We start from the raw sequence: 16,273 nt of genomic DNA, 5'->3' as shown, positions 1-16,273 counted from the left end.
AATGTTGTAAATAGCATTTTGGCTGAATACATCTTCAAGAGCTCAATTGCATTTTTAAAAATCATCAATATCCATCCACTGAACTGTACCTAGTAACTTTGGGTACTAAAACCACATGTTTGAATGATTTTGATGCATCGTGTCTTCAAATCACTGTGTTTAACTACCTAGTGCATACCTTGTCTAGAACAACGTAGTAATCCTCTCACCTGTTCTTGCTAACAACAATGAACCCCAGTTGTTCTATGCTGTGTTGAGCTCCCTCTTCCACGGACGAGCACAATTCTTCTCTCACCCCACCGCACCACGCAGAACAATGTCCTCAATTTAAAAAAAACACTCCCAAATAAAGGGTTCTGTTCACTCTTTGTAAAAAAAAAGGGGATATTTATTCAAGTTTTACTTTTTAACATCAATGGTGACAATTTTACAGTTAATTAAAGAAATTTTAAAAGATGCCACGCGGGGGAATGTCTGGGATGATGGGACAGGAACTAACTACCCAAAGCACTAAAAGTGATTGTCATCATCGATGCCAGATTCTTTCTCTATGACGGGTGGGAACATGGATTGTCAGGTGATGATGATGAGTGGGTGGAAACTAAAACGATCCTTTATTCACATTAACAACAGAATCATAACTCTATTAATATCCAGTGCCTTCTTCCCACTGACTGCGGAGCGGCGCAGCCACAGCCCCAGTGTTCAGCGGGTGGCTTCTCGTTCAGAGTTGACTGCGCATGCCCCGACGGGCCGCCAGCTACGCGTGCGCAACACCAACTTCCTCCCTCCTTGAGGTCACTTTGATTTTTGCATGAGATGGTGTTGCTAACTTGCCAATAGGCCTCATCATCTCTGCCCCTGCGGGTTTGGGGGACGGTGGGGGGGATCTGGGGAGATGGTGCCCGGGGGACGTGTAACAGAGTTTCGAAGAGCAGGTAGTTCAGTAACCCAATGCCGGAGCAGGGCGGGTCTTGCCTCTTGGTCGGGGAGGTGAGCCGCTTGGATTCACTGTGGCTTCATCTGCTTTACCAGACCGCCGTTTCGTTCATCTCCTGGCTCGGATGTGAGAGCGGCCCGCTGTAGCCGCTGTTACTGGACATCGAGAAAGGCGGGCTGGGCCCGCCGCTAAACACTTCTCCCGGGATCGGGTGCAGAGGTCCGGTCATGCCTGGCTCAGGGCTCGGGGTGTCAGGGTGGGAGATCATGTCCGTATACCTTTGGTTTTCGCTGCCACCGATAGTGGGAGGATGGTGAGCGGAAAGGGGAGGCTCGAGTACTCCGAGTGAGGTTGCTCCAGGTCCTGAGGACTGCATGTAGCCGGAATCTGCCGGTGAATGTGCTTGAGAGGATGGTGGGCCGTGCGGGAAAAAGTCATAATTTGCAGCTGGCCCGTAATAGTCTCCTTGATACTCTGCATGAGACAAAAAGAGGGTCGTTTTAGCTTTGCAATGAAATTCTCGTTTATTTCAAGGAGCATTGAAATGCAGCTCACATTTGGGATTCTTTCTTACTACGCAACTCTTAAATCAAAAATATAATATAAAGAAATGTAATTTGGATTCTGTTGAAAATACTATCAGCAGTTAATCTCAGTGGCTTGACATAGTTGTCTAGTGATGGCTCATTCATCACGCCGACAACTAAATCTCATTCGCTGTACTCTCAGGAGTGTGGCTCTAACTTGCATATCAAAAGTACGGCGTCGAATTTTCTTTAATAACATTTGATCATAGTCCTTAATTCTCCGGTTTTGGGTCGCCATGAAAATGCCATCCAAATGAATCCAAAACAATTCCTGGATGAGGTGCTTTGGAATTCCTTGGGTGGGGTGGATTTGTATCTTTGGGATGTTGCAATCATAGCTTGAGAACTGTGTTCTTTTATCTACCTTCGATTCCGACACAGTCACATCAAGTATGATTTGCGAGTTCCTGCTCATTACCCAGAATTATCGCTTTAACCAAGGTTCGTGACCTTGTGAGTAACTTTAGTCCATCGGCCTCCTCATTGCAAATTACACGTTGGTTCGTGTGCAAGAAAGGTCGATTGCTGTAGCAAACACTGCGAAACTATCGCAAGTAGCATTTGCATGATTCATTTTAGAAGGAACGATTAAGATGTTTCGTAATTGTCGGAAGTCGTCAATTTAAGAGCTTGTCGCCAATTGAATCCTTCCTGGCTAATATTCCTGAAATATGTCTTTCTCATATAAAACAAAGATCACTGTCCATTTGTCTATAAACTCTATTTTGGGTAAAGTCTGATAAAATAATTTCCAAATTGTTATAGTTTGATAATCTGATGTTTTACAGAATTTCTATTTGAAATCTATTGATGTTACTGCGTTTAAGTTGTTCGTAGACCCGAAATTGTTGATTCCCTAAAAGTTTACTAACAAATTAAAGGGAAAAAATAATGTGTGTATTTTACAGTGGTCAATAGTTCTCATGCTAATTAAATCTAGCAAAAGATTCATCCTTTATGTATACCGACTAGATTTTCCTTGTAGCAATAAAGTTTTCATCCTACCTAAAGCATTCCTAACATTTGCAGGGTTCAGCAATGAGAGACCAATAGAAATCCACAGACTGACATTAAGTTCGGGTTCATAAGGTTGAGCTACCCGATGAAATGTCCAAAGTTCATAGTTTGCTAAAATTAACCTGCAATAGCAACAAATGTAAAATCACCGAGTCTTTGATGTGAAGGTTTGACATTCACAATATTGCATCGAATTTATAACAAAATTGATAGAAAATAATTGCGTCTGTTCCTAATAAGGTCTTGTAATTTATAGGAGTGTCAATAAAGCAAAATTGCTATAATTTGCGTATTGGAAGGGTCTTTCTATTATATCTATTACAAAGCAATGTTAACTTGTTGCATTAACTGTGCTACCGCTGTCAAAACGGATTTCGTATTAATATCGCCATATTTATTAGATCTAGACTGGTTTGGGAACTTCCTTAGTACATAGGAAGACGTATTTAGAACAAAATTGTTAGTTTCTCTTCGCCATAAACGGTGTTACGTTAATTTAGTGACGATGCTGTTTTAAATCTGGAAGCAGAAGGCTGCAGCAAACGGCAAAGAGCAGAGCCGTGGCGCTCTGCAAGTGACCCTCCATATGCTCGAAGAGTTCGAGGTAATTGGAACAAATCCTGGGTGAATAACCGACAAAAGACTGCAGCTGTAGCTTTGTTCACGGAAACACAAGAGAAAGTGCAGGCTGAATGGGTAAGCCTTCTCTTCAAAAAGACAGCTTCATCACAATGCGTTGCTTTATCAGGCGCAACTTGGCCAGTGCCGGAGCGGAATCTCTTACAGGGGGGATTAAAGAGCTCAACAGGCTGCGATCATTCACAGCATGCAGATGCCACAAAACGAGTGGGAAAGTCATAGCAACCGTGCACCTTAGGTCGGATTCTAGGGACAGGGCATAAACTAGGCGCCTATCAAATGAACACTTGGCTTGAATCTAGAGTGGGCTGTACGGCCCGCAATCCATGCAAGGCTTGGTTAACCGTTTCAGTAATCGTCGGAGATGACCCAAAAAAATCCCTGGTGCAGGAAGATGGACATTGCAACATGACTAACGCACACCCGACCTGTCCTGCCCCCAAAGTGACGTGATGAGTATTTTTAAGTCTTAGAAACTATTTACGTTTTGCAAGGGGAGATTTGCCTTATGTTCTTACACGAAATATAGGATTGCGAATCCAGACCACCTACGGTCGGGTTACAAAAAAAAGGCCTGCATGCTTAAGAGTTGACCTTCTGATTGGAAACACAAGTAGATGTGTCTGCTAGCAACTTAAGACTACTTTTTGCACCCTTCTCTGCCCTCTCAATTATAATACTTGGGGGGAGGGCAGGAGTTCTTGTTTCTTCCCTATGGAGTGTTATAATAAAGAAGATAAAGGATCTCGTCACGCAAAAAAAAAACAAAGCACATGTTCTCTCGTGGAAGCTGAATGTTGTGAAAGTACCTCCATAATAATTGTAGGGAGCAGACCCCATCATTTCCGATTCGTCTAGGCGCCCTCCCAAAGGGCGCATGCGCCTGGGACTTCGGAAGAAAGCGTGCCGCCGCGCACCCAGGGCACTCAACTGCTTCATCCTCCTCTCTTTAGATCTTCTATTCTGAAACCAGACCTGGCAAAACAATGGCCCGTTCTTTAATGGAACTACAGCAAGTGCATTGAATCACACCCACCCATGCGAATGGGGAAATTATTGGCGAAACCACTTCAAAGAAATCGCGTCATCTCAGTTCATTAAAAGCAAGTCCCTTCTCTGCGATACACGTGATGAAGAAAGTGATGTTCCTACCGAATGCTCAAGAAGTCGGACGCTTTCCCCCGCACAAATAATTAATCTTAATAATTTGGGAATCGACGCACAATGGCGCAATTCTGTGTGCCGGATAAATTGGTGTTAAAAGGAAATCAATCTGGTTAGCAAGCGTCTGGAGAAGAGTTCACTGTAAATGTGGTGGGTCCGGACAAAGCACCAGGCTGATCATGCGAACGCAGCCCGGGCATTAAACAGTAATGGCAAGGCGTTCACAGAAGAAGGCGTCCACTCTCCCAGCCGTGTCGGTATCCTCTGAACCGTGCTACATATAGATTTAATTCTTCCAACCCACCTGTGCCTTTATCTCATCACATTTTCAAGACAATATTTCTATTCGAAACATTTGAACCGCAATTTAATGCAAAAGTAATGAAAATATTTGTGAACGCCAATAAAATAATCGTACACACTGCACCGTTTAACGCGATTGCCCATGACAGCATAGATTGTGATGGGCTGAATCTGGGCCGATAAATCAAAGAGGTGATGGTACCTGGATAACCCGCATGTTGAGGCCCGTTTCCTGAGCAAGTTGCTCCCGTATATGTCGCGTGGGCTTCGGGGTAGCGGCGAAGGCAGCTTTTAATGTTTCTAACTGTTTGGCTTTAATCGTTGTCCGCGGTCCTCTCCGCTTGGTGCCCGTGCTTTGCTCCTCGTTCTCATTATTCTGCGTCTCTTTGTCTGACGAGGTGGAATTGTCTGTTTCTTTTGTGTCGTCTATATTCTGATCCTGGATATCAGGCGACAAACTCCGATCTGTACACGAAGATACTGAAAGACATAATTGGCTTTCATTAACGTGTCAGGAGCAGGATTTAGTGAAAACTACCATTGACAACAAGCATTTAAATAGACTCGCCAGATATTCTGAGGTGGAAAATTACTTCTTATAAAGCAAATGCAAACTAAGAGTTATTAGCAACATTTTAAACATACCTCTACTGGAACATGGTTTCATGAAATACATGCTTAAAGTTTTGACATTCTGATTTCACGCTAAAAAGCCTTTAACATCTACCATTCAATGTAAACGAAATGTTATTTTCATTCATTTTGATACAATCCGGTTGAAATTTCAGTAATAATAACATTCAAATGGTCACAACATGATGTAAAATACTTTGGGCTGATTTTAAGTTTAAACCACATTAAAGCTAAATTACAAATTCTGGGAGCCAATTCCCATGAGTGATAAGTTAAATGTAATAAATGATCTCCTCTTCTTGCAAGCAGCCTTTTAGAGAACAAACGCGCGGGATGTGGCCAGCGTGAATGGGGAAGTTTGAGGAAATGGCAAAAAAGGTCCTGAAATTTGCTAAGTTTTTCACTGCATAGAATGGAGGGGGGGGGGGGGGGGATGGTTTGAGATGTTTTGAATTGGCATCACTCCATAGGGAAGAAACAAGAACTCCTGCCCTCCCCCAAGTATTATTTAACACCCGCAAGGTTCTTTGCGCCTTACCTGAATTTAAATTGGTGTCTTTTAAACTGCTGGTGTTCAAATAGTCTTCTTTGCACACAAATTTGTTTTCGTCAATGATATACAGTTCTTCTCCAGTCGACAGTTGTTTGTTACAAACCATACAAGTAAAGCAGTTTAGATGAAACACTTTGTTTCTTGCTTTTCTTACGAGGTCACTGGGAGAAATACCTTGATAACATCCCGCACATTTTGTACCAAACCGCCTGTAAACAGAAATGGGCTCCATGTAAATGTACACCACCTCCATAATCAAATAAGTCTTGACCATCTCATTGAGAAAATTGTCCAATTAGGACGGTCGCGAGGACCTTATAATTATAAATAGTTCTCTGAGTCTGACAAAACAGTTTCGCTTCGGGGAAGCATGAAAGTATCTCCGCAAGGCACCAATTCCACTTCTGGTAGTTGCATGGAGATTTGAAGGAAGGTCGCATCCAATAACTAAATTAAATTTGCGCATTTCGTTGGTTGATGTTTGTTAAGGATATTGTCTTTAATACTGTAAAATCTAAATTTGAATTTATGTTAATCCTCGGAATAATTAATTCGAGTTAATGGCAACCCATAAGTGAAAAGAGATACGTTATAATAAAAAAAAGTTGTTAACCCATGGCAAAAATGTTATTCTTGGGGTTGAACACATTAGATTTCACAAAAAAAACATACGGAAAAGAACGATTTACATATATATTTACTGCATATACATTGTTTGGGAAAATGTTGCTAAAGATTTCCCCACTGCTTAAAATTCTTTGAAAACAACGACTATTTTTTAAAGTGATTGGCTTCGAGTTGGAAAACGGCGGAAGATTCCGGGAGAGGAAACCAGGACGAGGCCAACATCAACCAACCTCCGTTGCTTCAGGTTCAGACCACGGAAAGTCATGCATCGCCCGACACGATCCGTCCCATAATTATGTCCTTGGACTCAATACCACAGCTGCCGTGCAGACTGATTTTGGTGACAATGACGTTGATTTAGTAAAAGAATTAGAGATCATAAGTCATCTTTGTCTTATCCGCGGGGTGTAATTGGTTCGTCTGCAGCTTAACAGAGTCATTAAATACGTTTAAGTATTGCTACATTAGGCACCTTAAAGGAATTGTCAGATTGCTGAATAGTTTGTATTTGGAACGAGTCAGAAAGAGAAAGGTCCCATTCTTTCCATTTAAATGCACCTTAGTTAGGCCGTGCGTACACGTGCTATTTCAAGCCACCTGCAGTTTAAATTCGGGGTTTCTTTTAAACAATACAGTGGTTTGTTGTCTTCATTAAGGATGAAGGTAAGTATTTATCTTCTGAGTCTGAAGGAAGGATAGAAGCTATCCTTCTTTACATGATACTTCCTCAAATTGTTACAAGTTTTTAAACTTGGAGGAGGGGCGTAGTAAGGTGGGGGTGGGGTGGAGAGAAGACCATATACTATTTCAATAAGGAAACGGTCACACAATAGTGACTATATACTGGAAATCCACGTTTAAATATCTCCCCTTGAGGACGTATGTTTTGGAAGGGACGCGGAAATATGAACAGACCGGAAACAATTGGAGCGAGTTATACTAATGATCAGATAGGTTGGAAATAATTGTTGGGTGCGTTTATGTAAATCGTAAATTGTAGTATTACATTCTTACATCAAATCCATTAGGGGTGTTTCCTGTAACGACCATTTGTCATTAAAGTTACGGGCCTTTTATAAATCCAAATGTAGGCCTCTCCTGGAATTAAAATTAAAACTTGATTGCCTTGTTATACTTCCTGTGGATATTTGGGCAATTTAAACTTAGCTCCACAATTGTTCTGTGTAGACAAATAGACGGAACAATCCAATGGACAAACAACATTCATAACTCCGCTGCGTTTCATATTGTGACATAACCACGCGGGCTGGAGCTTTAAAACACAAGCTTGTCGTTTTAAAATGACAGCGGATGTTCAGTTAACTCACCTGAAGAAATCATTTTTACAGTAAAGCTTCCCTTCTCTCGAAAAGCATTTTTCAGTTAAGTTGCACTTGCATTCACAACACTGGACGCACTTAATGTGCCAAGCTCTGTCCAGCACGTTTAAGAGAAACCTATCTAAAATAGGCCTCTCACAACCAGCACAGTGGACCATCGTGATTTGCTTCAGGGACACAATTTTGCCTTTGGGGGAAAAAAAACCGTAACTTCAAGTAACTGCAGATTGCACTTCAAGAATCCAGTTGCTCCGTTCAAGTTCCTCTTGTCAGATTCTCAGCTGCCACTTTCCTCCCTCCGACGAAGCTGCACTCGAGAGGTACGATTGGTTCACTCCCAGAAGTTTGATGGGACTCGAAAATGTAACAATATAATCCTCCTTTACTTTCAGATGCGCCTGCTAGCAGCTCATCTTGCTTCTTGAAGCTATCCTTACACATTCAGCAATCAACTCAGGTTCATCCTATGTGGGGTGGACGGGACTTTTCTCCACGCTCATGCTGTCTCCATCATCTTTGTGTACGAAGCTGTAATTCGCGCATCCTTATTCAGATTTGATGACGTTTGCCGTCACGTACAGGATATGTCCACCAATCAAAGACATGCTACCATAGAAACGCTTAATTTACAGCATATCTAGATTGAATGCAACATTGTGTCCACACAGAGGAAAACAGCCCATTACCATTGTGGGTGTTAGGTTTACTCGGTGTCTAATATTTTAAGTAAGACTTTCTCATATTCCTTTCTTATGATACGAAGATTTTCTTTTGTCCAAGTAAAGGACGCTATTTTTGGTAAGTTAAATCTTCTAGGTCGGATCACTTTTGTGCGTATTCTCCCCAGTACCAGATTAAGAAATTAGGTATCCAAATAAAAGACAATTGAGAGATAAAGACTTTGCATAAGATTAAACAACAGAATCCATGGTTTTCGTGGGGTGCTCTATAGAATTCCGGAGCTAAGTACAGTTAACGTTAGGTCTGGCTGCTCGCTTGGAGAAATATCTCTCCGTCGGTTTCTTTGTAGAGGCAACTTTATCAGATTGCTGCTAATCGTTATAAATTGCAAAGTTATTGACCGAGTGGGTGGGCTATCTGGTAGGCTGCTAATTTATTTATGTATTTGGAGAGAAACCCGCATGTAAGGACCCTTTAAAAAATTCTGAAAAGCAAATTGCCTTTTGATTGTTTTCAAACGTCATTAAGGATTTCTATCAAGCACGTTCAAGAAGCGCACAGGCGTTTTGTCTTCCCATATATTACTTTCGTTGTGCTACATGTTAAAAAAATAAATAAGCAAAGCAATCGTAAAATAATTTAAAAAATCAGGCTTGGGTTTTTTGAAATAACTAAAATCATTCCGGGAAATCGCATGTCCACGCTTCATTGACTTGCATTTGAGCTTTTCCTGGACACGGTGGCGGATGATAATATATGGGACATGTTTGGAGAGAGGGGCGATCTTGATACAGAATCTCTTTACCTGTTGTCTTGTAGGGTAATTAGAAAGATATACAGGATGGATTAACTTTGTAGACTTAAGTTCACAGTTAAAAGGGTGGGCTGACAAGTGCCTGACAAAGCAACTGCTAATGGGAACAGAATGAAGCTGTTTAATTAGTCATTTCATTTATTGTCTTGGCTTTATCAACTTTTCGCGATAACAAACGAAACATGTTGTATTTACTCACAATTACATATTTTAACTCATCTTCCACCTTTCTTTAAAGGGAATAAGCAATATTTTTAAGAACTGGTTTTTTTTAAAAGGCAGGCAACGCTTAAATTGGCACCGCGGGGTTGTTAAGTAATTAACAGCTTAGGCATTTAGGTTGTTGATGTGACATCTGAAACTTGATCTGTTACACTTTGTGCTGCGTTGAATTTCGGTACAGACAAGTGACCCCACTCTTTAACAGGGAGAGACAGGGAAAGAAAAAGTTGAATATCCAATATTCGACACTATTACCCGGCTTGAGAACCTTTGATTGTGCGACAGTGCTTCAGTTGTACACATTTTGTCACCATTAGCGGTAGAATGGAGCAGAATAAACGGTGTGTAACTTGGGGATCTAAAATCAAAATGTTTCGTCGGGTCAGCAATAAATAGTATGTGCATCATTTAAGTACCAAGTTCTGCAATAGTTGTAGCAATTTTTCTTTCGTATAAAGCGGGCAACTCTTTGGTGTGTTCACTAAACACACGTAATTTACATCTCAGGCGATGCATGTGAACCTCATCTCCTGGTCACCACGTAGCATGTTCAAACGAATAAAAATGTGGCTGTTTAATTACCGACATGAAATTACATATTAATATGGGTGTACTATTTGGCTTGAGTTGTTCCCTTTAAGTACACCTTGTTGTTTATCCGGATCAGTCGACTGTACCAGAGAGCATTATGCCAGTGAAAATGTTAACCTGATTTAGGCAAGCCATAATTCGTGGCATGTTCTGCAAGGAACATGGATACATTTACCTTCGACTCTGTAAATCAAAAATAATACGGGCTGAAGCTCTTTTATTTACATATATGACGGAGTATCAAACAGACAGATGTCATAAGCATCGTGGTATTTTCAAAAATGTCTGGGTGTCCCTGGCTGAGATTAAAAGGAAGAACCGATGGACTATTTTCAGATTAAAATAAATATTTGCTCAATTGAGACAATAAAACTGCAGCGCATAGTAGCCTGCAATCATGCATATTACATAACCAAGGAGTCGTTAATGTATACGCTTACATCGTTCAAAAAACTCTGCCGTTTTCATCCCTGTTAATTCAAGTGTGGTGGGAAGTGATTATTTTGACATGGAACCCCAAGTCGTTTCCAATCTGCAGTGAAATGATCCCGAGGTCACGTTTCTGTGACGTTTCAAAAAGAACAAAAGTCTGAAAGGATTAGTTTAACTGCAAATAAGAGTGGTGCATATATATATATATATATATATATTACGAGGCAGGGATTCGGGCCTTTTTCAGCTTTCCTTGCTCAAGCCACCACGAGCTTTTGAAACGATTCATTTTGTTTTCTTGGGCTGGTCAAGACTGTTTGTGAAAGATCCCTTTATTTCGCTTGTATGAGAAGATCAAACTCAAAGGTATTAACTACTTGTATATTTGAGGTGTAACGTGGCTCACCACCAGTCTTAAAATAGCACAATCGTTAACAGAAGTAACAACAAATATTAAAAAAAAACATTCAATATTCGACAAAATAACTAAGCTCAAAACGATACAGTAAAAAAAATCGGTTGCGTCGCCTTTCCTGTTTTTGTCGCACAAACGCGAGCAATTCAAGGACACTTCGCACCTCCAAGAGTATCTTGATATCTTCTTACTCCTCAGTCCTTTGTTCTAATGGAAAATAATTGATAGTTTGTTAGATCTTTATGGCGTGTCCTGTGCTAAACTCTTGCGCGATCTTCTACAACAGCGACGAAAAGCTTCATATTTTTCCCCCGAAATTGTACGTTGTAAATGTTTTGAATAACGAGACCAAAACACGATTTATTCGTGGGGTAAAATTACAGCAACCCTCCTTTCGAAACAGCAGAATTTATTACCGCTTCAGAGTGGGGTAAATGATTATAAAACAATAAACCCAACTCATAATATCTCGCGTTGCAAGAGTATCAGGGTAATTCTATGGATAATAAAGCGGTCTAATCAACTACAGAAACCTATGTGCGGGCTTTTATTTGTGCCGAAATTGTGATTAAGTGCATAATTCTAAATTTAAAGAAGCAACGCGATTAGGAGCAGATATTTTTCCTCTGTGTGTGCGATTTTAAAGTTAAACAAACCCAGCATGGCCCTTGTAAATCGTCTCGGCTTTTATAAGTGACTGGTTTACAAATGATAAATTTAAATAGTTCTTAGCATTCATTACCGCTGCTTTGATATCAACGAAGCGTGAGAAATTGCATATAGTACTCTTGCACGACTGCTTCAACCAAGAACCGAGGACAATCAACATTTGAATCCCTCATCGAGGGGGTAAACACTCCTCTGCAATAAACCCAAGTTTATTGAGAATTTATCTATTAACACTGATTTAATATATATACAATTATATACATAATATATATACAATTATATACATATAATCACACACACACACACACACACACATACATACACACTCATATATCTATCTATCTATCTATCTATCTATCTATCTATCTATCTATCTCTATATCTCTATATATATATCTCTATATCTCTCTATAGATATTTGTTACGGTACGAATAGGATCTCTTAAAAAATGCAATTCCCTTAAGCAATTTTATAGTAAACAGATCAATTCTTCTGGGAGAGCAGCGACTCCTTGAAACATATACTATTTATTTTTATGTGGTCAGATATAATTAGCTCGTCCCACTTTGCGGTTGGAGCGTCAGTTTACCCAGAAATCTTTTCACTCACAAAACAAGGGAGAAACAATCAGTCATGTATATTAAAATCAATCAATTACTTGTCTCATTAAGAAAGCATGAGAAAGAAAAACAGAGGCACTGTGAGCTTGTGCAGTCATATTGCAGAGCAGAACTGAAAAGGGTTTTTCAGTATTCCCCAATGATGTGTCTGGAAAACACCGTAAGGTAATGTGCGCAAATCTTTAGCAATATCGTTTGAAGGAAAAGAAGGTGTGGTAAAATATCTGCAACTAGACGAGGTGATAAAGAAAACAAGTGCTTTTGCAATTTATTCGTGGAAATTATGCACGGTGGAATATGTATTTAAATATCTATGGTAATATATCAAATGTAGGCGGGATTCCAATGGTATTATAAATTTTAAGAAATTTGTGTTTACCTGCTATTTTGGATTGGCTGTAAATGAAGGTGATACATTGTTACTGCCCCGTTTACTATTGTTTAGAAGGTGTCGAGAAATGCTGAAGCGCACCGCTACACCGCCTGGCACCCGCTCAGAGCTGAGAGCGATCGAAGTCAAGTGCAGGAGCTGCTCGCCTCGGGCAACCCGCACAGTCTCAGATGGTATCAGAAGAATTTGCTTCCAGCGATTACAAGAGAGAGATATATTTCTATATATAAAAAAATCTTTCTGTATCAAATCCGATGTCATTTTGAAGGCTTTCCCGAGTGGCATCTTAACAATGTACTTTATACAACCATGCTTTTCAAGGAAAATAGTGCCCTGACTTATGCGGTCGTGATTAGCGAATGGAATTGTAATTCTTTTGGTCGAATAAATTTACCATCAACACAATTCATGAGTGCTGCATCCTTGGCACATATGGGGTGTTTCATCTGAAGTTTTGACACCTCAACGCTCCTCTGACTTGCAACCAGAAAACCTTCTCGAACTATATTTTAAAACAATTTTTTTGTAGCACCAGGCTTGTGCCTTTTCCACTTTATTGGATCCGCAGATATATTTTGTTTATTGATTCCCCCCTCCCCCCACCCCACCCCCCCCCTCCCACACACACACAGCATCTCTGGTTAAAAGTTTAAAAAGAGTTTGGGATGGACGACAGGATATCCGACTGTCTGACATTCAATAGTTTAATCTAAAAGCAAAATAAATGTTTGAATAGGAGAGAGGCAAACTTTCTTTTACACAGTCCACAGCAACTTTTGGGTTTTACATTCCACTTGGCTATCTGGCGTAACGATCAAATAGGCGGAGAACCAGAGAAATCACCCAATGAGTCATCATACACCGGGAAAACACATCGACGGCTCTGAAGTGACCGAGGAAATTAATATGAGGTTCATTTCAAAATCACGTGGCTACTCGGCAACAAAGGTGAAATTAACGGAGAATTATAAATGTGTTAGGAGTATTGAAATATTTTCACCACATTTGTTTGACAATGCTTTATATCTAGACCTTGTTGCTTGGGCCTAAGATTAATTATGTAGACTTGGGGGGTAAAATTGTAAATGTTTTAAATTGAAAAAGTTTTCTTTGAAAAAGAATGACCGAAGAGTAGTGATTCATTGGGGATTGGTGTTGACTTTATAGTTGCTTAATAATCCATTGAATTCGGCTGCAAGGGGAATGAAATGTGTTAAAGGGGAAATGCAAGAGCTGCAGTAAATATTACCAGGATTGTAGATCATTTCACAGCGAAACAACGAGCCGTTCGGAAAAGAAATGCACCTAATTGATTTCAGCCAATTGAACCATACCTTTCAAATGTTTCCCAAAGAAGAAAAGGTCATCGTCTTCCATTGAATAAGGATGAGATATATAAATGCCATCTGGTTTAACATGCATGGAACATTTTTCTTTACTTTTGTTATGCAGGAACAAAGGACACGCGATGGAGATTTGAATGCTGCGATATTTGCATAATTATTCACATCCTATACGCTTACATTAAAATATATATCGAGATTTCATTCCCGGAGAATGCCGGTTCTCGTAAGCCTTTATGAAATAAATAGACCTCCTGGTCGTTTCGTCCTAAACTGGTATTTGAAGATTATTTATTAAACTCGAGACAACGCAATCATTCGAAATGTCTTCGAGAGTTTCGGGAACACTAAACATTAACTGCAATATATGGAAGGAACTCCCGCGAGAATGTTTATGAAGATTTAATAAGTCACTTATTATGTAAATGCATTTTTAAGAAGCCTAAAGTAGAAATGCTGCTCTTTGGGGTCTACATGAGGTGAATTGTTATTACTGCGAGAGTGAGCCGAACGGATTTTTTTTAACTAGCACGGGATTGTTATTCAAGATCAGAAGTAAGGATGTTCTGTGGCCCGCAGATCTTGATTTGCTTTATTTATCGGATCAAATTAACTTTTTGATAACTCTAAATAGGATATAATTCTCAATTTCCTGGCGTCACTGACAACCCTTAACACACGGTTTGTAATATAATCTCCGGAATAGTATCCAATATATAAACCGGTTCCACTTCGAGATCATCCCAAAAGGATGCAAAGACATAGGAAGTTTGTAATCAATAATGCTTCGTTAGTTTGGGTCAGTCTGAGGTCGGTTAGTTTAACTATCATAGTGAGGTTTATAGTAATGGTTTAAGTCTTAAGGTGGAAATCATTGAATTGTACCAAGCAACCTATCAGAAAATGGGTCTACTTCGCAAATCGTTCATTGAACAAGTACATTATTGTCTGATCAATAATTACTTGTCAATTGCTTCATTCCAGACACCTTAAAAGGCCAATAGGAACGGCACTGTGTCCTGATAAGCTGAGAGTAGTTTACAGAGGCATCAGGGAAGGTAACAGTGGAATATTGAGTGCATTTATGGAAAGTCCAAATGGGTGAAAAGGATTTCGATGAACATCATTTATAAAATTTGGACACATTTGTTCAATTATGTAAAAACTAGGGAATTAGCCAACTGATTGTGCAATTCAGAAGAGGAGGATTGTCGTTGGATCTAAATGAATATTGGCAAAGATGGCACCATTCCAAGCTGGACAAAGTATATGATTGTCGTTTTTGTTATTCTCGAACCTCTGCTTTTGTGGACATTCAACACTCTATGTTGCATCCACCCTATTCTACATGATGCAATCTTTAGACAAACGGATATTTTAAAAATAATTGGCTTACTGGTGTTTAATAAAAGTTTGGGACGCTATTCCATAAAAGAAACAGCCTTTCTCGAATCTCTCAACTTTTTTATAGATATGGAACTTGTTTATGAGGATCCCGAATTAAAACAGGATATTGATTATGAAAATAAATAATGAAGGGAACACGGGAAATTGAAGGTGGGATGAAAATCGGAACTAAAGAAAGTCCTTTCCAAAAATGCTTTCCATACATCTTTCTAATTCTATTTGTATTTCAGACTTTCCATTGTCCCATAATAATGTTATTCGACAATGACTTCAAATCTAGAACTAAAAATAACATATGATTTACTTTTGCACAAAAAGTACATCTTTTTGCACAGATGTGGGCATTAAATTGCAACCACGATTTTTACCTTAGTATTTTGCATTTCGGAATAAATCTCGTTTTAGGAACTAAGGGAAACTATTCACAACAGCAAGCTACTTCAATATAATGCATGAACGATTGGATTAATATCGATTGATAACTGACCTCCTGTTTCTGGATCTTCTGATTCCTAAGATATTTCTTGCAATGAAAGGGTTAACCAAGGAAATTGATCGGATCTACCTTAGCATCCCAAGAGTTTTTTAAAAAATTTCTAGAAAAATTGTTATTATTAGTGGTGTGTGGGGGACGTTGTGGCGTTTATATGTGGGAGGGAGATTCATGAGGATGTTGATGGGATGACTCGTGTTGATGAGTAAGGCGGATTGTACTTTCCTAATACACTTTCTAATGCCTGGCCAAAGCAACATGGGGTATAGTTCTGGCAAAGGACCTCCCCATTACCCCTTCCCCCATCCAAATCGAACTCCACCCCATCCCCATCCGATTATTTCTGACAGGAGTGGAACTTCTGAAATTCGAGAGGGAGAAAGAGAACATG

The 16,273-nt window shown here is 39.8% G+C and overlaps 1 protein-coding gene across 1 annotated transcript; it reads right to left on the bottom strand.

The window, feature by feature from the left end:
- Window positions 1-977: 977 nt before the first annotated feature.
- On the bottom strand, window positions 978-8,299 carry lhx5 (LIM homeobox 5). Its single transcript, XM_069933166.1, has 5 exons — window positions 7,792-8,299; window positions 5,822-6,045; window positions 4,853-5,130; window positions 3,993-4,158; window positions 978-1,414 (listed from the first exon to the last, which is right to left on the bottom strand). Exons 1-5 carry the CDS (start codon window positions 7,959-7,961, stop codon window positions 1,029-1,031), a joined length of 1,224 nt encoding a protein of 407 aa, XP_069789267.1. The 5' UTR covers window positions 7,962-8,299; the 3' UTR covers window positions 978-1,028.
- Between the last annotated feature and the right edge of the window lie 7,974 nt (window positions 8,300-16,273).

The sequence above is a fragment of the Narcine bancroftii genome, chromosome 4 (assembly GCF_036971445.1).
Source record: "Narcine bancroftii isolate sNarBan1 chromosome 4, sNarBan1.hap1, whole genome shotgun sequence".
Classification (NCBI taxonomy): domain Eukaryota; kingdom Metazoa; phylum Chordata; class Chondrichthyes; order Torpediniformes; family Narcinidae; genus Narcine; species Narcine bancroftii.
Note: the sequence above shows the minus strand (reverse complement) of the source record. Positions and strands in the feature narration are given on the sequence as shown.